The sequence below is a fragment of the Drosophila suzukii genome, chromosome 3, assembly GCF_043229965.1.
Source record: "Drosophila suzukii chromosome 3, CBGP_Dsuzu_IsoJpt1.0, whole genome shotgun sequence".
NCBI lineage: Eukaryota > Metazoa > Arthropoda > Insecta > Diptera > Drosophilidae > Drosophila > Drosophila suzukii.
Genome location: NC_092082.1, coordinates 75,731,710 through 75,751,890, shown reverse-complemented (window position 1 = coordinate 75,751,890; position 20,181 = coordinate 75,731,710). Strand labels below are relative to the sequence as shown.

The 20,181-nt window shown below is 43.4% G+C and overlaps 4 protein-coding genes across 5 annotated transcripts in view; 3 read left to right on the top strand and 1 right to left on the bottom strand.

Moving 5' to 3' along the window:
* The first annotated feature begins 4,144 nt into the window (after positions 1 to 4,144).
* LOC108011498 (protein split ends) lies at positions 4,145 to 10,221 on the top strand. Of its 2 annotated transcripts, none has more exons than XM_065866404.2 (4): positions 4,145 to 4,485; positions 7,304 to 7,864; positions 8,690 to 9,874; positions 9,938 to 10,221. In XM_065866404.2, the coding sequence occupies exons 1-4, from the start codon at positions 4,480 to 4,482 to the stop codon at positions 10,097 to 10,099; spliced, it is 1,914 nt and encodes a 637-aa protein (XP_065722476.2). In that variant the 5' UTR covers positions 4,145 to 4,479; the 3' UTR covers positions 10,100 to 10,221. The 2 variants fall into 2 exon arrangements, with proteins under 2 accessions (XP_065722476.2, XP_065722475.2); XM_065866403.2 differs by having other exon boundaries at positions 4,148 to 4,485; positions 8,444 to 9,874.
* A 121-nt stretch (positions 10,222 to 10,342) lies between these two features.
* Polr2L (DNA-directed RNA polymerases I, II, and III subunit Rpb10) lies at positions 10,343 to 10,813 on the top strand. The gene is made up of 2 exons (XM_065867004.2): positions 10,343 to 10,537; positions 10,606 to 10,813. The coding sequence occupies exons 1-2, from the start codon at positions 10,443 to 10,445 to the stop codon at positions 10,712 to 10,714; spliced, it is 204 nt and encodes a 67-aa protein (XP_065723076.1). The 5' UTR covers positions 10,343 to 10,442; the 3' UTR covers positions 10,715 to 10,813.
* Positions 10,744 to 12,164, bottom strand: LOC108011492 (methionine aminopeptidase 1). Its single transcript, XM_036818061.3, has 3 exons — positions 11,932 to 12,164; positions 11,127 to 11,864; positions 10,744 to 11,069 (listed from the first exon to the last, which is right to left on the bottom strand). Exons 1-3 carry the CDS (start codon positions 12,083 to 12,085, stop codon positions 10,837 to 10,839), a joined length of 1,125 nt encoding a protein of 374 aa, XP_036673956.2. The 5' UTR covers positions 12,086 to 12,164; the 3' UTR covers positions 10,744 to 10,836.
* Positions 12,165 to 12,724: 560 nt separating this feature from the next.
* Positions 12,725 to 20,181, top strand: part of tok (tolloid-like protein 1 tolkin) — a 29,333-nt gene continuing 21,876 nt past the window's right edge. Inside the window, exon 1 of the mRNA XM_065867003.2 lies at positions 12,725 to 12,890. The gene's annotated coding sequence lies outside the window, so the exon portion shown is untranslated. The remainder of the gene's footprint in view (positions 12,891 to 20,181) is intronic.

The window sequence follows — 20,181 nt, the reverse complement described above, 5'->3', positions numbered from 1 at the left end:
ATCCCGTGCTGTTTCGTTTTGCCGTTCAAAAAGAGTTTTCGGGTCATAATTGTAATTTGTTCAAATGATAAACACTGCCAAAGCGTATAGAAATCACATTAAATGTAGATCAAACCACCCAAAAGCTGACAGCATTCATTCAATAGAGGAAAAACCAAAATACCAAAGAAGCGTAACAAGAAAATGGCACAGAACAGCATCCCATGGATTTGTTTGATTGTTTCCACAAATGATTAGCGAATAACAAATTTAAGTAAAAACGAATTCGAGCTTTTAAATTTAATACGAAAACAAAATACAAAAATATAACAATTTATAAGTGAATGCGAAAAATAAAGAAGAGCCAATTACCATTTCGTTTCATATTTGATTTGTAGCGGAATTTTGTGTAGCCTAGGCTTACCCAGAACGTAAATTAAAAACAAAATATGTGAATATTATGCGCCTTCGAAATTTATGTAAACATGTATGTAGCCGTGCGATGTGAGAAACATTTAAACTCCATTAAAGTAAATTAAAGTTAATGGTAAAGGTAACGGTGGCGGTAAAGGTATATGGTAAATGGTAAATGGTAATGGTAAAGTAATCGTAAATAGTCAAGTGTAAATGTTAACGAATCGAGAGCATAGCATAGCTTAGCATAAACATAAGACGACTAGATATCGCGACAAGCAGTTCATATATTGTTAATGATAAACTTATTATTAAATCGACAACAAAACGCATTTGCAATCCTAAAATAATATGGAAACGATGATAGAGGTGGCGTAGCGAAAACCCAAAAGTTAAACATAATTTTTAAATAAATAAACTAGTTATTAAATTTATAGAAACGTCACTTATACACCCACACAACACTAATACTCACTCACACACACCCACACACACACACTCGACAGCGATGAACAACCCAACAACAAGAACAAAAATGAACTCTCGATGTTGTGAAACTTGATAAAATCATGTTTACGCTATAGCAGATCTACATAAATGAAATAAAAAGGAACGCAAGTAAAGTACATATTCAACCGAGAAAAACCAGAAACGAAAGCTTCTTTGAAACAAGCAAAAGAAAATTTATCGAAAATTATAGAAAAGAAAAACCCGCTGACAAAGCTGCCTTTTCCATTTGCATTTCCAATTCATATTTGATAATAACTTCGAGTATACTTTTCCACTTCGCTCAATTTAACACTTCCGAGCAGCTTTGTTCACACAAAATAATAATACATATATTAATAATGTCGCATAAAACTACTCAATGCCGTATAAACTAGTGTAAGTGCAAAGGTTTTTGTAGAAAATTCGTCAATAAAATGCCACAAAAAAATATAAAATATATTATCATACTCGTAAATGTGAAGCTATGCAGCATTTTACTGTAGTTAGATTTTTTGTATAGAATCAACGTTTGCAGCTAAAAACCAAAACGAAAACCGAAACTAATATGATAATTTTACAGGTTTAAGGCGGAAATGTTCATTTTTTTAAGGAATAACGATATTAACAAATATCATAATTAACATTACAAATAGCAACTAAAAACGAAAAATATTTTTTATAATTTCGCAGCACTTTCACATGATACCCGCACACGCACATATACACATCCGGCAATGTGTGCTAAATAAATTGTATAAATAATGCAAACCAAAAAAAAATGCAAATCATATTAATGTAGTTACATTTTTTTAGTTTTTACTCGCTATTTATATGAGGTATATTTACACAACGGATAACGTAAACGTAGACATAAATAAAACGTAAAAAGCGATAAAAATCATTAATTTATATTTAAAAAAACATTAATTAAACCGAAATCAGAGCAGAAAGCATTAAATGACAAATTAGTTTAGTTTAAAGCGGCCTCAAAAAGGCAAAAATAACAACAAGTAAATAAAATTTTAAATAACAAATTAAAAAGCTAAAAACGCATATTTTAAACATTTGTCTAAAACGCAACCGAAAAACAAAACAAATGATAAATGTATGAAATAAAAGGTATAATAATAATATTATGTTGTTAATGTTTAAAAAACCTTGTTAAAAATAATATTTCAAAATAAAATATAAATACAGAAAAAAATAGCAAAGAAATTTCCACCAAAAATTAATTGGCAGCTTTATGAAAGTGAAATTTTGATTTATGGCCCAAAAGTTTGGGCCGACCAATATTGACCCACAAAAGGCAGCCGGGCGTAATAAAATTCCAATGACCAATTGCGTTTAGAAATTGGGTGTCGCGCCCTGCATAAAATGCCACCAATTATTGTGAACTGGGGAGCGTTTCATAAGTACGACTCATTATCATCGAAGGGCCTTCGGTGTATGGAAACAAGGGCCTACTCCCTGGACTTCATTGGTAATGGAAAGTGCATCCATTCGATATTAGTTTGCATACGAACTGACCCACATTATATTACAATAAATGTAGATGACAACTAATTTTAAGTTTTTCCACGAAGTACATAGCATCCAAATTGGGCTTATCACTTTTATGTTAATTTATTAGAAGGGTCTTTTTTCTACATTTTGCATTTAAGAAAACCTCTTTTTTTCTATTGTAATGCTGATACTGATGATGCTTATAAAAATATATATATATTTCCATTTAGGAACTTTAGTTTTATTGTTTAACGATAGCCAACGATAGCCATAGAAAGTGTGAAGTGAATAAGAAGTTTTAATATTTTTTGCTATAGTTATATAGAAGAAATTGGTGATTTTAGTTATTTTAAATATGAAACAAGGAAGAACGCTATAGTCGAGTACCTCGACTATCAGATACCCGTTACTCAGCTATATGGAGATATGCAAGCAGCAAAGCGAGATTAAAATGCGCCACCTACCGGCGGTATACAGATTTAAGCGTTATGGGCGTTAGAGTGGGCGTGGCAAATTTTTTTTTTGGATCAATCGGTAGGTATCGACGAGACCAATACATTTCAGTTAAAATTTTTTATCTAGCATGAAAATTGTGGGCGTCACAGGTTTTCGTGGCTTGTGGGCGTTAAAGTGGGCGTGGCAAACTTTTTTTTGGGTCAATCGATAGGTATTGATGAGAACAATACATTTCAGTTAAAATTTTTATTCTAGCATCAAAACTGTAGGAGCCACAGTTTTGGGCGGCTTGTGGGCGTTAGAGTGGGCGTGGCACTGTGCCGAAACAAACTTGCGCTGCGTAAGAAGCTCAGGAATCTGCACGCCAAATCTCAATAGTCTAGCTCCCATAGTTTCCGAGATCTCAGCGTTCATCCGGACGGACAGACAGACGGACAGACGGACAGACGGACATGGCTAGATCGACTCGGCTAGTGATCCTGATCAAGAATATATATACTTTGTGGGGTCGGAAACGCTTCCTTCTGCCTGTTACATACTTTCCGACGAATCTAGTATACCCTTTTACTCTACGAGTAACGGGTATAAAAATAAAATGTAAAAAGTATTTTTAATTTAATTGATTTAAATATAAATGTATTTTCCTAATATCAAAATAAGTATTAGAAATGCGTCAAGTTGATTTAAATATTTTCATATTAAATCATGCAGAATTAACACTGTTTTTGGTATTTCAGCAGGTTTTTTCTCATAACTATTTTTATACCATTCCTCTTTATATTTGTAATATTTCAACCCATTTTCTTCAGAAGTCTCTAAAATATGTCTGCTATTCCCACTGTGCCTGCCGCATTTCATAATGTCAATCGATGGCTTTGCTCCTGTTTGCTGCCTCTGCCGCCGGCCAGAGCGAAAAAAAGAGCAATGCCAGGCAACAGGTGGCAGGCCATCTCTTGATCATGTGCGCCTGGTCCGCATTGCTTTTTAAGGTAAAGAGCGACTGCTGACGCGCGACAACAAGTTCGCTGCCTAAGTCTTTTGTTTGGCGCTGGCCGCTTCTTGCCTTTCCTTTCTTTGTCTTTCTTTCTTTTGCCGTCCAAGAACAGTCAATGGCAAAAACACTTTCGTTGCGATTAATCGGCCACTTGCTGGCAATTCATGTTGCTGCCGCTGGTCGCGTGCTGCGTTTTGGCCTTTGCAAACTAGTTTCATGAAAATCCGACCACTTTCTTCATTGCTCAGTGCGCAGAGCCCACTTCCAATGCGAGTCTTCGTCGCATTCCAGTGGAACTCCAACGAATCGGCACATGGTTTTTGTCCGTTACCAACTAGCAGCCAACACTCAGTTGTCTTCGCGACTTGAACAGGTGCGGACGTCGCTGCTCCCCCGATTTTCGAATCGATTTTCGAATCTCTTTTTTGAATTCTTCTGTGCGTGCAGTTGGAAAACCGAAGAAAGCGCCGCGGCGCTCGCTGACATGAAGTTAATTGATGTGATTATATACCTAATTGCCATTTTGATCTTCATCTATTTGCTGCTGGAGTAGCAGAAGAAGCCAAAAGTCACTCGACATTTGCCCAGAGCTTTCTACAAGCAATAAAACAACGAAACTCAGTATAAATCCAAGCCGAAACAAGATGAGGGTAAGTGAATCACGCGGCGATCGCAAGTTTGTTGGCCACAATTAGCGGTTATTAAAAAGTCTCTCACTGCGTTTGCAACACAAAAAGAAATGGCTATAATTTCAAATGCAAATGCAATGGCATTTCATTTGCTCGGCGATCAATGACTTCAGGCGCAGTTTCAGATTCAGATTTAAATTCACCTTCACCTGCAAATCCAATTACAATCGCAGCACAATGCAGTTGCAGCTTCTTCAATTGAATTGCCACCTGAAGTCGTCTGAATATTTGACAAATTGTAATGTGGCCGGCAAAGCGAGCACTTTCATTTGCAATGAGAGCACCTGATGCGCCAAGTTTCGCCAAGATCCAGACAATGGATGGCTTTAGCTTTGCTTTACGTGCACCAATTACACTGGCCTGCTCGCCTGCATTTGCCTCAATGTGCAGCGGGCTTGAAAATAAAATGCTTGCCGCTAAAATAAAAGTTGCATTTCGAGTTGCAATTTGGGTTAACCACACCGTTGTTTATGGTCGTCGCAGCGGCGACAGGCCGCTGATCAATAGTTCCGCTTAGGCCGTTAGGAAAATCCTTTGTCAAGTTCAATGGTCTCGCTGGCCAAGCCCAGAGGAAACCCGAAATTATGCGAATTCCATTTGGGCTTTCGTCGAACGAGTTGCTGCCAGCCAGGGTTTTCAGTTTTTGCAGCTCGGCATCCGTCTCCTGGCTCAGTTCATTCACCAGAGGCACTGATATTTGCATATGATTATGCATATTGTAAAGGCGACAAACTAACTAACCACTCTATAAACAATAAGCCACCAATTACCTAGACAGCAATTACCTTGCTCCCAGCCGTTGCAGTTGCAGTTGCAATCGGCCATCGGCAGTCGGCAATCCGTCCTCTTTGGCAATCCGTTTAAGCAAACGCAGCACGTAATCAATAACTATACGTATTGGACTCGCTTAGGCATTTCACCTGTTGATTGACGTCTGGCTAACGGCACACCGCATTGCCATTGTCATTGCCGACGCTCCGCTGGAGAGGAGTGGGACTGCCCAGGTGAAATTGCCATGTCCAGTTGCTGCCACAAATTACAGACTTCCCCTTCGGTCGACCAAGACCCAAACCGCCCAGTCGTAGAGTTGCAACTCCCTACTTTTATGGGAATACCATATGAAAACGAATTTCTGTTCTTCTTAAGATGATCTTCAAAAGTATAATGCCAAAGAAGAATTTTAAATATTTATACCCGTTACTCGTAGAGTAAAAGGGTATACTAGATTCGTCGGAAAGTATGTAACAGGCAGAAGGAAGCGTTTCCGACCCCACAAAGTATATATATTCTTGATCAGGATCACTAGCCGAGTCGATCTAGCCATGTCCGTCTGTCCGTCTCTCCGTCTGTCCGTCCGGATGAACGCTGAGATCTCGGAAACTATGGGAGCTAGGCTATTGAGATTTGGCGTGCAGATTCCTGAGCTTCTTACGCAGCGCAAGTTTGTTTCAGCACAGTGCCACGCCCACTCTAACGCCCACAAACCGCTCAAAACTGTGGCTCCTATAGTTTTGATGCTAGAATAAAAATTTTAACTGAAATGTATTGTTCTCACCAATACCTATCGATTGACCCAAAAAAAAAGTTTGCCACGCCCTTTTTAACGTCCACAAACCGCGAAAACATGTGACGCCCACAATTTTCATGCTAGATAAAAAATTTTAACTGAAATGTATTGGTCTCGTCGATACCTATCGATTGATCCAAAAAAAAATTTGCCACGCCCACTCTAACGCCCATTTTAATTTTTAAAATACACCAATTTTTTTAAATTATTCAGATGAGGCTGTCGAAAACCACATGTCTCGATTCTTTGCTGGAAAAGACCAAAAGTTCTTCGAGCGCGGAATTATGCAGCTGCCCGAGAGATGGTCATTAGTGGTCGAACAAAACGGCCAATACATAATTGATTAATTATAAGTCCTGATATAAATAAATCATCTTTGAAAATATTGAAAAAAAACGACATGACTTTCTTGCCAACCCAATAGTTCGTATTTTTTTTGTCTGTTGTATTTCCAATTCAACTAAAACTTTCTTTAGTAAAAATATTTTTATATAAAACTATCTTTAACCAATATTGTTTTCAAACAAATTGGTTTAAGCCAAATTTATGCTTTTAATCGTTTATAATAAGTACCAAATGGCGTCGTATATTTTTTATATTTAAATTTATATTTTTTAATGCTTACAGAAAAAATCAGATTATTATTTAAACATTCCCATTTAATAGAAATGGCATTTTTATTGGTCTAACAATAAACAAAGCATATTGAAAGTGTCACCAACTGAGTCAGCAAAGCATAATACCCTCTCGAAAACGTAAACAACGCACAAGAGTAGCAATTACAGAACGCAGACATTTCGATATTCGACTTTTCACTTTCATTCTACGGCATTGCGGACTGAAAGTTTAATCAGCCATCGAAGCGGGGAAAATGGACAAAGTATTATGGCATACCGTATAAATATATACTCGTATATAATTATAAATACGTACTCGCACAAGTGAAGATACTTTGATGGCTCGTTTGCTTAAGCAGCTTTGGTTAAGTAGTCAGCGGCAGGCGACGACGTGATAAAATTTTAGAAAACCGCCAATTTGTTCAAATTAAGGCCATTACAGTTTTGTTGCTGTCCAGCGATTACAAGGCCCTCCCCTTTCCCCTTCGCCGGTCTTAGAAAGTTTTTATTTCTTTCGGTGTTTTGTTCGATGTACGCGTAATTAAGTTTTTCGATTTAATGGACTTTGACATTGTTCCCGCTTCCCCCTCCTCAGCCTTTCCTGCTGCTCGCCCTGATCTTGGCGCTGGCCAACTGTGAACAGCGTCCCCTGGTCTTCACCAACTGGCCGCCCAAGAGCGCCAAGCAGCTGAGTCGTCCCGCTGCCGTGGGATCCTCTGGAGGAGCTGGTCCGCCAGGCAAACAGCGCACCCTGGTCGTCCAAATACGCAGCGATCAGCCGGTGCCCTTGGTACTGAAGGGTCGCCCTGGCCATGGCCCCCACACTCATGCCCATGCCCACACCCATGCCGCCCACCTGGCTCATCCGCACTCCGTGCATCCGCATGTCCTGTCTCACGCCCACTCACACGCCCACCTACACTCGCATCCCATGATCCATGTGCCCCAGCATCAGTACCAACATCTAAGAGGTCCTCCGCGTCCCATCAAGATGGGTGGTCCGTCTCCAGTCTACCTGAAACCCTCTGGAGCCCTGCGGAAGCCCCTGAAGATCAAGCTGAACAATGTCAAACCCAAGGCGAAACCCACTTTCGGCAAGCCCTTCAAGTACGAGACGCCCTCAGCTGTGAGCTACAGCGAGCTCCAGAATCTGCCGGTAAGTTGAGTCTATAATAGATTTATAAGGACGCAAGTCCAACAGAGCAAACTGGGTCCATTTTATGTATTTACATAGGCTTATAATACTTATTTGAATGGCTTTTAACAAGAAAATCCTTTAATAAGTAAATCAATAACTATTTGATATTATAATGTTATATTATGATATTAATTATTGATACTCGAAAATGTTAATTTGATTAACGATCTGGTATAAAATATTAATTCTTGATACTTCAAAACGTTCATTTATTAATTCAAAATGAATTTCTAATTCGGTTTGCATATGTATGCCATAGGGATAGCAAGTGACCTGTCAGAAAAGACAAAAATACATTAAATTAAATTTTTTAAAAATTTTATATACTTTATTTTTGAAGTATCGAGCATTTTTGAATATGAATGATATGAAGGTTATTTCTATAGACTTTACCTAAAGTACTTAAAACTAAATTAAGTCAATATAAAGCCGTTCAAAGTCTTGCTCCTTGGGAACTATTATTCTACATTTTGCACGCCCGCACCAAACAACAAAACATAAAAACAACATAAATCCAAACATGCCGATCCCCCACAGCTGGACACGCACAACAACTTCAACACCGAGCACTTTGCACCCATTTACACGGTTCCCGCACCGAACCTGGCCGACAACCACCTGGATGTGGAGGAGGGTCACCTCGACTCCTCCTACCTGTACACGCCTCCCTCCCAAACACCGCCCCCATCCGCCCGTCCCCAGACATACTTGCCACCAAAGTACAGTGTGCATGAGGACGAGACGAATGACCAAACCATCCGCGATCCCATTTCGGGCTCGCAGAAACTCTTTGCCCCAGATCCGGATCCCTCGCTGCCCACCACTAAGATTCGTCCAGCAACCGAATCGTTCAATACTCCAAGCAACAACAAGCCACTGCCAGCCGATGTCCAGAGCAATCATCTGCCCGCCCAGCCACTGGTACAGATTGTGGGAGCCCAGGCAGCAGCTCAAACAGCGCCGGAGATCTATCCCATCCAGTATGCCCAGCCGGCTGTCCAGTCACAGTCCTTCATCGCCGCCATTCCTGCTGCCCACATCCCCATCTACAATCCCACGTACCTGGTGACGCAGTCCAACCAGCTCTACTCGGCACACAAGCAGCAACTCTTCAAGCCCAGCGCGGAACCGGTGGTGGAATCGGGCTACGTGAACGCCGATCTCACCCAGGAGGTGGCCAGCAACGGGCAGATCCTGCAGGCGGCCAAGGATCCGCATCACAACATCCATCCCGTGCTCGACTCAGCGCCTCAATATGCTGCTCTGATTGCAGCTCCGGCTTTGGGTGATCATGGGGAGAGCGCCTACGAGACGGCCTCCTTCCATCTGCCCAACGTAGCTTCGGCGGTTACAGCCTCCGTTCCGGAGGGCGGCTTCGTGGTGTCCAACTTCTATGGCCACGCCCACGACTCGTCGCAGTTGCTACAGGCCTACGCAGAAGAGGAGGCTCGCCGCCAGCAACTGGAGACAGAACATGCTGCCATCGAGCTGCAGAAGCAGCAACAGTTACATCTCGAGGAACTGAAGGCACAGGCCCAGGAGCAGCAGCAGCAACATCAATTCCATCTGGAGGAGCTGAGGGCCCAGGCGCAGTACCAGCAGCAGCAACAACAGCAGTTCGAGGAGTTGCAGGCCCAGGCACAGGAGCAACACCTGCAGCAGCAACACCAGCAGCAACAGTTGCAGCTGTTGCAATTGCAGCAGCAACATCAGCAGTTGCAGCAGCCGGTGCAACACCATCCGCAGCAGCAACAAGTGCAACACCAGCAGCAGCAACAGGTGCAGCATCAGCAGCAGCAACAGTTGCAGCATCAGCAGCAGCAACAGTTGCAGCATCAGCAGCAGGAACAGGTTGCCCAGGATCCAGCAGCAAGTGCCTTCGAGGAGCACCAGCGACTGGTGCAGCAGCAATTGGGCGCCAATACGCCACTTCGCATCTTTGTGCCCGATGAGGAGGCCTCCGAATCGGTAAGTTGATGGATCCCTAATGAATGTTCCATGTAACTTTAATTGGGAACTTTAACTTCACAGCGGTTACAAAAACGTTCGGATGACCTGAAGAAGGGCACTGTGGAGGATGTGCCCAGTGCAGGTCTGATTGAGAGCGACAGCGAGGAGTCAGCCAAAGATTTGTTCGAGGTCTCCACCTCCGTCGAAGTGGCCGGCGAGCATCTCACGGCCAGCAGTAATTAGTTAAGGCACATTTAGTCTTCGACGCTGTTCAAAAATATTTATTTACACACTCATTTGTAAAAAACGCATTCATGTAGCGAGCAGTCGGTAGTTTAATAAAAATAACCATTAATTTATTCAAATATTTGGGGAAGTTCATTTTGAATTCCGATAAAAGTCAAGTATCGTTTCAGTTGATATATCGATGATGAACTCTGGTCACACTTAAACAAATTTATCAAATAGTATCGATGAACGATAGGCTTTGACAACAATAACAACGAAAAAACACATTTTAGCACAATTTTGTTGTGGTCCTAACAATTTCCGTGATTACTCCAAGAACTACATCCCGCTTGACAAGATGATTATTCCAATCCGTTGTTTTACCTGCGGCAAGGTCATTGGCAACAAGTGGGAGTCTTACTTGGGTCTCCTGCAGGCAGAATATACGGAAGGGTAAGTCACGCGGGAAGCCTCCTGTTCACCCCAAATTTCTCCATATTTATTATATTGTTCAATTCCAGAGATGCACTTGATGCATTGGGTCTGAAGAGGTACTGCTGCCGTCGCATGCTTCTGGGACACGTGGATCTCATCGAGAAACTGCTCAACTACGCTCCGCTGGAGAAGTAAACCGGGTTAATGGTACATCCACATTGGACTTGGGAATAAAAACTCTAGATTTTATTGTAAAATTACAAATTAAAGCTTGATGTATAGCCCTAGAAGTTATTTTTTAGCCCAAGTTGGTCGCCTCACATCTTGTCCATAAACCAGGGCTGTCCGTTGTTCTCGCGACGCTTGGTGAGGATCTCGCATCCGGTTTCGTTGACCAGGAGCGTCTGCTCGAACTGGGCGGAGAACAAACCGTCGGCGGTAACTGCGGTCCAGTCATCTGGCCATGTCTCGGCCTTCTGTACGCCAATAGAGATCATGGGTTCGATGGTGAAGCAGTGTCCCGGGGCCATCACGCCCACAGCGGAATTCTCTGCAAGGCAATAACTTTAGTAACATGCCAGGTAACTTCAGTATCGCATAAACTTACTGGCATAGTGAGGCACATTCGGTGCTGTGTGGAACACGCGGTGAATACCATGTCCGCAATAGCTGCGCACCACACTGAATCCATGGGGGGCCACATACTTCTGGATGACATTACCTATGTCGCGATACTTCTCCCCCGGACGTACAAACTCGATGGCCTTGCTGAGCGCCTCGTGTGTGACCTGCACCAGCTTCTTGTGCTTCTCGGAGACATTGCCCACGAAGAAGGTCTCGTTGAGATCGCCATGGAAGCCACGATGGTAGACGGTTACATCGATGTTACAGAGATCTCCGTCCTGCAGAGGTCGCTGGTCTGGGATGCCGTGGCAGATCACCTCGTTGACTGAGGTGCAGCAGGACTTGGGGAAGTTGTAATAGTTCAGGGGCGAGGGGTAGCACTCCCGCTCGATGGCGGCCTCGTGGACCAGGCGATCCAGTTCGTCGGTGGTGGTGCCCACCTCCACACCTTTGGCGCCCTCATCCAGGCACTCCCTTCCCAGTCTTCCGGCTACACGCATGCCCTCGATCTCCTCGTCGTCCAGGACCTTGATCTTGGTTCCCCGCAGTGCCTCCTCGGAAAGGGATCGTCCAGCGGGATGATCGGCGTAGTCCGGACGCTGAATGGCCTCCGGAACGGTCCGCTTGGGAGTCTGGGGGAATGGACGCAGTTTGCCGGTGAAACGAAACTGCGGCCAGGGGTTGTAGGCTCCATCCTGCCCCGAGGAATTCGAGGCCCCGGCTAAGTTAAAAAATTCCCAAATGTCAGTGATCCAACTCATTACGAACGGAGACTTTCTAAAACATACCTGCCAAGGCATGGATTGATTTGTGCTCCTTCCAGAATCCTTTAAAACACGGCTGGGAGCAGAAAAATGAACCCTTGATGCCCAGCTTCAGGCACGTGGGGCACTGCAGGGTCGCCTCCTTGCCGCAGTTGGTGGTCTCGCACTTTTGGGTCATTTTATTTTATTAAATAAAAATAAGGAAAATTTTCTTGCCAAAAATAGTTCGACTGGACTTATCGATGGTGCTATCGATAGTCTGCAGTCGATTTGAAAATCACTTGCCTTATCGATTAGTGTGGGTCAGTGTTGTATAGCTCCTGTTGTAACGGTTTTTTATTTAAATTTTCAAATTATTTGATAAGAAATTAGATTTTTAAAAGAAGGTATCTTTTTGTATTAAGTTACCTTGTAATGCAACTTGAACTCTACTTATTATGTAAAAAAAATAATATTCATGTATTTAATTTATACCGTTCTTATTTTTCTAATGTTATTAGTTATAATTAGATTTTAGATTATAATAAAAACACGAAATAAAACAAACCTAATAAAATATCTTGTCATCCGGAATATTATCTCCACACATATGACAAAGTAGTATAAATTGTAATAAACATGTTTTTTAGGGTGTTTTTCCAAAGATCTTTGATCTCGCTAAGGACACTGGCCCCCACGCAGACTTTGCCTTTGTTTTTGCTCGCGGCCAGTTCAAACGCTGCCGCCTGTTGGGCACTTTCCCGCAGTTGTTCTCGGCGCATGCTCTCGATGGGAACAGTTCGACTCCCTCTATCTGGCTGCTGTGTGCTCTGTTTATGTTCTCAAATCGCGAGCAACTTCGGTCGTGAACGGACGTGCTTTCGCAGTGAAAACGGAATCGGTATTCGCGAAACAAAAGAATATTGGCAACAAACTTGTTTGAATCAAATGGCCAAACACAAATATCCACAAAGGGCAGAAGGATAAATTTATAAGCCATCAAAGTGAGTGTGTGCGTTTTTTTGGGTTGATTGGTAAACCCAGACTTCTACCTGCAAGGGATGCTTCTACCATATAAACAATATCTGACTATTCAACAAGTGAATCAAGGGTTTTTGCTTCGCTAATCACCAATTTTGTGCTCGTGATCTTCGCACTCGATTGAATTTCGATTACGATCGTTGTGTGTGCATTCAAAGCGTTATCAGTGTCTGCCCTGATCTTTGGTTTTGCGTTATTAATATTATTCATTTCTCTGGTTTCCCTCGGCCGAACCAACGACAATAAGTAAACACGCTGTTTTTGTTGAGGTTGATGTTGCTGCCGTTCATGTTGCTGCCGTTGCTGCTGCTGCTGCTGCCTCCGCGGATGTTGCTGCCGTCCGTTTCCATTGCTGTTGCTGATAGAAGCGCAGCGTTCAATGGCTATAAATAAAAAACGGCACGCGGTGTGTGCACCAGTGACAATCCCCATTCCCATTGAAATCCCCCGGCTGCTCCTCCGGATCTTTCAGCACCACCAGCATCGCTCGATTTGTGGGTGTTCTGCGTCTTACGCTCACGCTATTATCTCCGCCGTGCGGTTTCCACTTTTCCGCTTTTCCCCAGTTCATCCCGTAAAATCACAGCGTAGATCTCTCGTCAATTGGCAATCTAAAGGCCGCCGGCATAATTAAAATAGAATCTTTACTGATTTCGCTTTGTGTCGGTCGGTATGTGTGTTTCATTTGCAATACGGAACAATCGCGAGTCAAGGTGCCCACGAAAAGCCGCGAAATAGAAGGGAATTCCTACCCGGTGGCAACGAACTCGATCTCGCGATCTCGACCCAACTCATCTTGTCTGGCCTTTTATTTATTTATTTCCCCCGTTCCCTACTGTGCTGTTTTTTTTGTTTTGACCAACGATCCTCGATGTTCGACAGCAATTAAAGGTAAGCCAAAAGGGTCCAGAAAGGCAGGCATTAGCCTTAATTGGCTTTGGTTGCTTGGGTTCTTGGTTCTTGCTTCTGGTCTACACAACTTTTTCATATGCTGCGCATTTTGTTTGTCTGCCTGGTGAATGGATGATGATGGAAATTTATGCGTAGAGAAAGGCGGTAAAATGAAATGGAAAATATGGAATATTTTGGGAGGGGTTGAGATGGGTGTTTGCCCTTAACACTTCCGCTAGTCGGAATATCAACTTCCGGCGGTGGACAATTGTCAGCTGGGGAAGCTTTGGGGCACAAAAGACGCATATTGATATTGTTGCCCAGGTTGCTTACGCTCCAATAAGCACACCCACATATATACTTATAGAGAGAAAGGCAGACAGACAGACAGGTCCTTCGTCCTTCGTCCTTGGGAGCCAGCAGAAAACGCATTTCACTTTTGCTCCACTGAGTTGGCCCTTGTCTGGCAAACGTTCTGTGGCAACTTGGCCATTAAGCATTTCGTGTTTAAGCAGCAGGACGACGCAGGACTACTCAGGACGACCAGGGACCGGGACAGCAAGGAATAAAAATTGCCCGCGTATGCATTTCTTAACAACATTTCTCGTTCTGGACACCATCGCCCCCGCTCCCCAGCGACAGCATTTCATTTCATATTTTGTGGCAGCCATGCTTTGAATAGAATTCATTTGGATTCCCTTTCCCAGGACCAGGACGACTCTTCCTTTTCCATTTCCATTTCCTTTTTCCAACTCCAGTCCCTTGTATTCCCCATCTCGTCCCCGGGAACACGCACTTCAGACTGATAGCGCGTGCTTAACAAATTTCTGCTGTATTTTTCGGTTCCTTTTCTCAACTTCTTTTTTGTCATGGCAATGGGGAATTTTTCCGCATTTTTTGCTGTCGCAGCAGGGTAAAAATTAAAAGCGAATTAAGTTCGAGGAGTGGGTAGCTGTAGCTGTGGCTCGAAGGTGGACAACCGAAGATAACTGCACTTGACGTCGGGTAGACCACTGGCATTACTAAACCCTAAATTTACCTGCCGCCCAGGCGGGGTGCCGAATCTGCCGAAAAGATTTGAGGTATTTTATGGATATTAGAATGTGTCCTGTATCTGCTTTGGCAGCCCTGAATTGGGGGGCTTTTCGGCAAGGGTGCTGAGTCCACAGAAAATATCTATAAGAAAATATTATGTTTTATTTATTGTGAATAACTTTAAATTTGCGACCTATCTTCCAAGAAACCCAATGATATTACTCTATTTTTCTGAGTGAAATAACTTTTTTAATTAAAAATAAGAAACCAATGAATGTTCAACTTTGTTAAATGTTATGTAAATAATTTTTGTTAACGTTTATTATTATAAAATGATATTTCATTAATTTGCTAATATTATTATGATTTTATTTCTTAAAGAAATTTCCCCAGTGCTTATCCTGTGGCAATACAAATATTTTTTCCCATGTAGGCACAACAGCTGACGCCATCCTGCTAACAAGCAGCCGTCGCATCCTCAGCCACATCCACATCCTCATCCCCATCCCCATCCACATCCACATCCTCCAGGTCCTTCAGAACAGCACCCTCTTATAGAAAGTGTCACCCCGCCAGCATCGCAAACTCCACGAGTTATTTCTTCTGTGTTTTTACTTCATCTTTTGCCACGCCAGTTTTTTTTTCCCCCAACCACTCGGTTGTCCCCCAATTTTGGTTGCTATAAAGCAAAGTTAATGATATGTCGCAAGTGCTTGTTTGTCTGTGAGTGGGTGACTGTGGGTGAGTTGCCTCCACTTCCACTTGGCTGGATCCTGTCATTCCCTCCCCCCGCCGTCCATGTGTAATTAATTAAAGTCTAAGCAGATTTTATATTTCACTTACTCGCCCCGAACACAGACTAATTTATGTGTATGTCATATTTCTTTTGGTAATTATTATGCCGACAGCGCGTTCGTCTGCAAGATAACTTAATTGGGCCGTTTGGTAAGTAGATATATTTCTTAAGACCCCTGAGTGTTTAGGAAAGCTTATAGATGGCCTTCAAATCGGAACTCCCCATTGAGCTTTCAATAGCTTCGATTGCCTTGGACGTCGCCGTTTCGGCACTTTATAGTTGGCCAAAACTCAAGTTGGCCCCAAAAAACTTTTCATTTTCCGCTCGTCTCTTGGATCGTTTTCGCTTGCACGCATTTACATGCCAGAAGTTAAGTCGCCAGTTTTCCTCATCGCGAAGGTCTGTCTTTCCAGGAAAAATTTGTTGGCCTGCCGCTCCCTTTTTATTTGCCAAATTAAAAGGACTTTGCGCGCTTTTCATATTTGCATTGGGGCTGTTTCACGTTTTTATTCTTTTCACATTTTATCGCCGGCCTGAAGGCGGGCGTTGAGGCCCCCGACTGTCGACAATTTTCCCACGCAATCACCATAAAAAGAAATCTTTGCCGCCATATTTCTGCAACCTCTGTTCCCCGTTTCTGCCCCGGCAATTGTTATTCATGACCCGAAACAACGGAGGAGAGATGGTATGGTATGGTATGGCGGGAGATAGGATGCAAAGGTGCGCATCCCAGGGATCCAATGGGCCGTGTCGGGTCCGGAGTTCCCTTGGCCACAGGACGCTCGTCATTCGTCGTTGTTAGTATTAATTATTTCTTAACTTTAATGCCAACCCCCCCTGCCAGCCGAGTTTATAAATAAATCGCAGATTCTTTACGGTATCCTCTCTGTCCAGCTCTGCTCGCCATGGCCCAGTGGTTATTTGCATCGTCCTGTTTCTGTTGCAGATTATGACCCCAAAAAAATAGGGGGGGGGGAGTCCTTCGGACGGACTATCTGTCTGCGGGGTATTTTATGGCTGAACTTTATTTACATTCACATGCCGAGCTGCTAAATAATCAGGACTCGGCCTCGGCCCACCCACTCATTTCGTTTGTGCTGTGTGGCATGATACTGGAGGATACAGGGGTTCAGAAGACGGGATCTGGGATCCAGAATATACCGCCTGTGGGAAACGTGGGGGTGGGTGGGGTTTTGGCCATGGCCTGACCCGGCATACAAGGGCCACAGGTGCCAGGCAGCCAAGTTTAATTATTTGCCGTTGGCTTTGGATTCGTTCTGGCTCTGGTGCTGGTCCTGCCCCCGGGGTCTCTTCCCTTCGGTGTCCGTGTCCTGACCCCCGAACCCCGAACCCCAACCCCCAACCCCCGATCCCTGGGCCACCATCCTCTTATCCCATCTGTCTGTTTGTTTGCCTGTTTGTTGTTAGTTCAGCCGCCTGGCTGCATTCTGCGCTTGTGAAGCATTTTAAATCGCATAAAAGTCGGCCGCAGCAGCAGCAGCAGCAGCAGATCCTGTAGACCCCCATTCATTCTACCATTTCGGCTGTCCCCCAGCCTTTGCGTCAGTAATTGAAATTAAGTTGTTTCCAAATTGAGGCTGCTTCTTCTCCTAGGTTCACCCACTTGTTAGCCAAGTCATGGCCTTCCCTCCCGGCCAATGTGCCCTGCATTTCGATGTCCTTGAGTGCGGCAAAAATGGTTCAGAAAAGTCGCAAAGTGCCTTGAAATGCGCTAAACAACCCGTTTTGGCTGCCATCTATAGGCCAAAGCCCCACTTCTTTGGAATTCATTTGAGAGCCATTTCAATTCATATCTTTGACTCTCGGGTAGTTTGCAACTGCAAATGTCAACTGTCAAACGGAGAAAATCAAAATTAGGCAAACAAAGAGCTTCCGGGGACGCAACTGTCAGGATTTGCTCTTGTAGAACACTAAAAACGGCGAGATGGGTTGGCATGGGGGGGTGGGCGATTGTAAGTCTAGTCCCACTCCAAATCAGAGACGGAGAAACGAAACGGAACCGCCCCGGCTGGAAAACAAGGATTCCCCAGCCACTTGACGCTTGTCATTGTCAGCTCTTGTAGTTGGAAAGTTGCGAGCACTTGACAAGCCTGATTGATGGCCTCGAAAGGAGCGAGGATGCGGATGCCAGGATGCCAGGATACCAGGATATCTGCTAGCTGGCACTCTTATCTCATCTAATTAAACTAAAAGTAAATGGCGCGTGCCGTTTGAAAATGACATCTTTAAGCTTTCAAAATTGGAATCAAGGGTCTCCACTACGGGGGATACAAAGTGCACTCAGGTTCACTCGATGAGTCTTGTTTGTTTGTCAGCTATTACGTAGCAATGTTCACATTTGTTTACGCTTCAGATGACCTGGCAGCCTGATAAGAATGCACCTCCAAAAAAAACCATGTGGGTGCGATAAGAAATACGGAGAAGGAAGTAGGAACAAACAAACAAATGCCATAATGAGCAAAGTGGCTGGAAAATGGCCAAGTTAATGGCCAGCCAGCTTTCACTTCAGCCAATTAACATACTTTTCAACGATTTTCAATTTGCTGCCAGAGACGTGGCAACAAAGGAGGAAAAAATTGCAGGAGGGTGTGTGTGCTAAGTAACTTTTCTCCACTTCGCCCCTCGCAGTGCTTATTTAGTTTGGAATTTATCAATTGAATTTTTAATTTCGCTTAAATGAGAAGGCAGAAACAGCGCGCCGTCATCATCATCATCATCGTGGTTCCTTGGTTCGTCCTTCTTGCCGTTGGTCCCATGCGGCGTATACGTAATTATGCGAACGTGGATTATGGAAATGGCTGCCGTTTCTCGGGTGTCTCCCTTCCCCCCTCTCAAATAGCTCCTGCTGCTCCTTCTTCGCCGAGTGAAATTAAACGAAATGAAATTAAGAAAATATGTTGCACTCCTTTTGCCTTTCGCTCCGCAACTGTTTTGCTTGGCTGCAAAAACTTTCTGTCCAAGGTTTGCCCGTGGAATTGTTGTCTGTGTGGTGTTTGGCTTTATTTGCTAGTTGCCTCAGAGCCACCATCACAGCCACCACCATCACCACCACCACCACACAAAAGGCAACTTAATTTGCCATAAAAAGCCAGGCGAGTCCTTGATTTGTTCTCCGTGTGTGTGTGTGTGTTTGTGAGCGGGGGCCGGAAATGAAATGATTTAATGAAATTGCCACAATTGCTGGGGAAAATCAGTAGCAGCAGCAGCACAGCCTGATGACAATGGTTTTGGCCAAACATTCAAGTTAATTGAAAAGGTTTTGTGAATTGCTCGGGTTCCCTGGGTTCACCGGGGTCTAAGCGATTTTTAATTACCTGTTATTGTGCACGGAGGTGCCTCGAAATTAATTGAGTGCTAGCCGAGAACACCTACCTCTACCTGTTCTGGTTTCACGGATTTACTGCCTGACCATTTCCCCTAAAACGACTTTTCTCCCGCCCATCTGTTGGGTTTTACACCTCCTTTGTTTTCAGTTTTTATGATGGCCCAGGGCGCAGATGTTGGCTGCATAGAAGCTATATACGTATAAGGAACATCTATGGTGCATATGTAAATAAGACACCGGGTGTGCACAGATTGAGATTATCTGCCGGCTGCCGATAGATATTTTGTATCCCAATACCAAAGAGGCAAGACCAAACTCCTTTGTTTCCTGTAGTCTTGCATGGATTGCATCGGGATCGGGGGCTTCAGCTCGGTATTAGCAAATGAATCCAACCAGTTGACATTTCCCAGCCAGAAAACGCATTCAAATTGCAAATGAAAGCCGGCTTCACAAGATAGCCCCGATTGGGAATGCATAAGTAAATTGCTTTCCCCCGCAGAATGGTAATGTTACTGCTGCGTTTGATCTGCATTTTCGCAATTTAATCCCCAGCACAGTTCAGCTTTGTATTTACCCATCAACGTGTGCGAAAGTGCGCCATTTATTTCCGCTAAAAAAAATACAGAAAATATTTCAGGGCCGCGGAACAACAAAATCAAGCGCGCTTTATCGCTTCAAATTGCTGGCCATTTCGGAGGGGACAAGGGGTTCGAAGGGTTATCATCGGTTCAGGGGGCTTGGGAACACACAGACCTGTAGACTGCCAACAAAAAAAAGAACAGAATGAAAAATACATAAAATACACGGAAATATGCTGCGTAAACAAATCTGGTTTCCATCAATCATGTTATTTTGCAAGGGGTTTTATGGTTATTATAAGTTAAACAATGTTATTAGAAACATTGTTTCTAATATATTTTATCATATATAATCTTTTAATGGGAATATAGTTTTTCAAGGGGTTTTATGGTTAATATAACTTAAAAAATGATATTACAACTATAGTTTTTATGTATATATTATCAGATATATTATTTTTACCTCTTCCAACACAATCCTACGTCATCTATTCCATAGAACAAATTTGTTATTAGGTGCAAAGCGTGTTATATTCGATGCCATTTTGCGGAAGAAAGGGTTATCAGTCGCTTAGAGGGCAAAAATAGTGATGCACGAACTGAGTCAG

What these genes read in the sequence shown, in the direction of transcription:
- LOC108011498 (XM_065866403.2), top strand. An exon ending in GCGAGCTCCAGAATCTGCCG is followed by an intron (nt 7,865 to 8,443) that starts GTAAGTTGAGTC and finishes GATCCCCCACAG; the next exon opens with CTGGACACGCACAACAACTT. An exon ending in ATGAGGAGGCCTCCGAATCG is followed by an intron (nt 9,875 to 9,937) that starts GTAAGTTGATGG and finishes TTAACTTCACAG; the next exon opens with CGGTTACAAAAACGTTCGGA.
- Polr2L (XM_065867004.2), top strand. Translation starts at nt 10,443, where the DNA reads ATGATTATTCCAATCCGTTGTTTTACCTGCGGCAAGGTCATTGGCAAC. An exon ending in CAGGCAGAATATACGGAAGG is followed by an intron (nt 10,538 to 10,605) that starts GTAAGTCACGCG and finishes GTTCAATTCCAG; the next exon opens with AGATGCACTTGATGCATTGG.
- LOC108011492 (XM_036818061.3), bottom strand. Translation starts at nt 12,085, where the DNA reads ATGACCCAAAAGTGCGAGACCACCAACTGCGGCAAGGAGGCGACCCTG. An exon ending in ATCAATCCATGCCTTGGCAG is followed by an intron (nt 11,865 to 11,931) that starts GTATGTTTTAGA and finishes TTTTTAACTTAG; the next exon opens with CCGGGGCCTCGAATTCCTCG. An exon ending in GAATGTGCCTCACTATGCCA is followed by an intron (nt 11,070 to 11,126) that starts GTAAGTTTATGC and finishes ATTGCCTTGCAG; the next exon opens with AGAATTCCGCTGTGGGCGTG.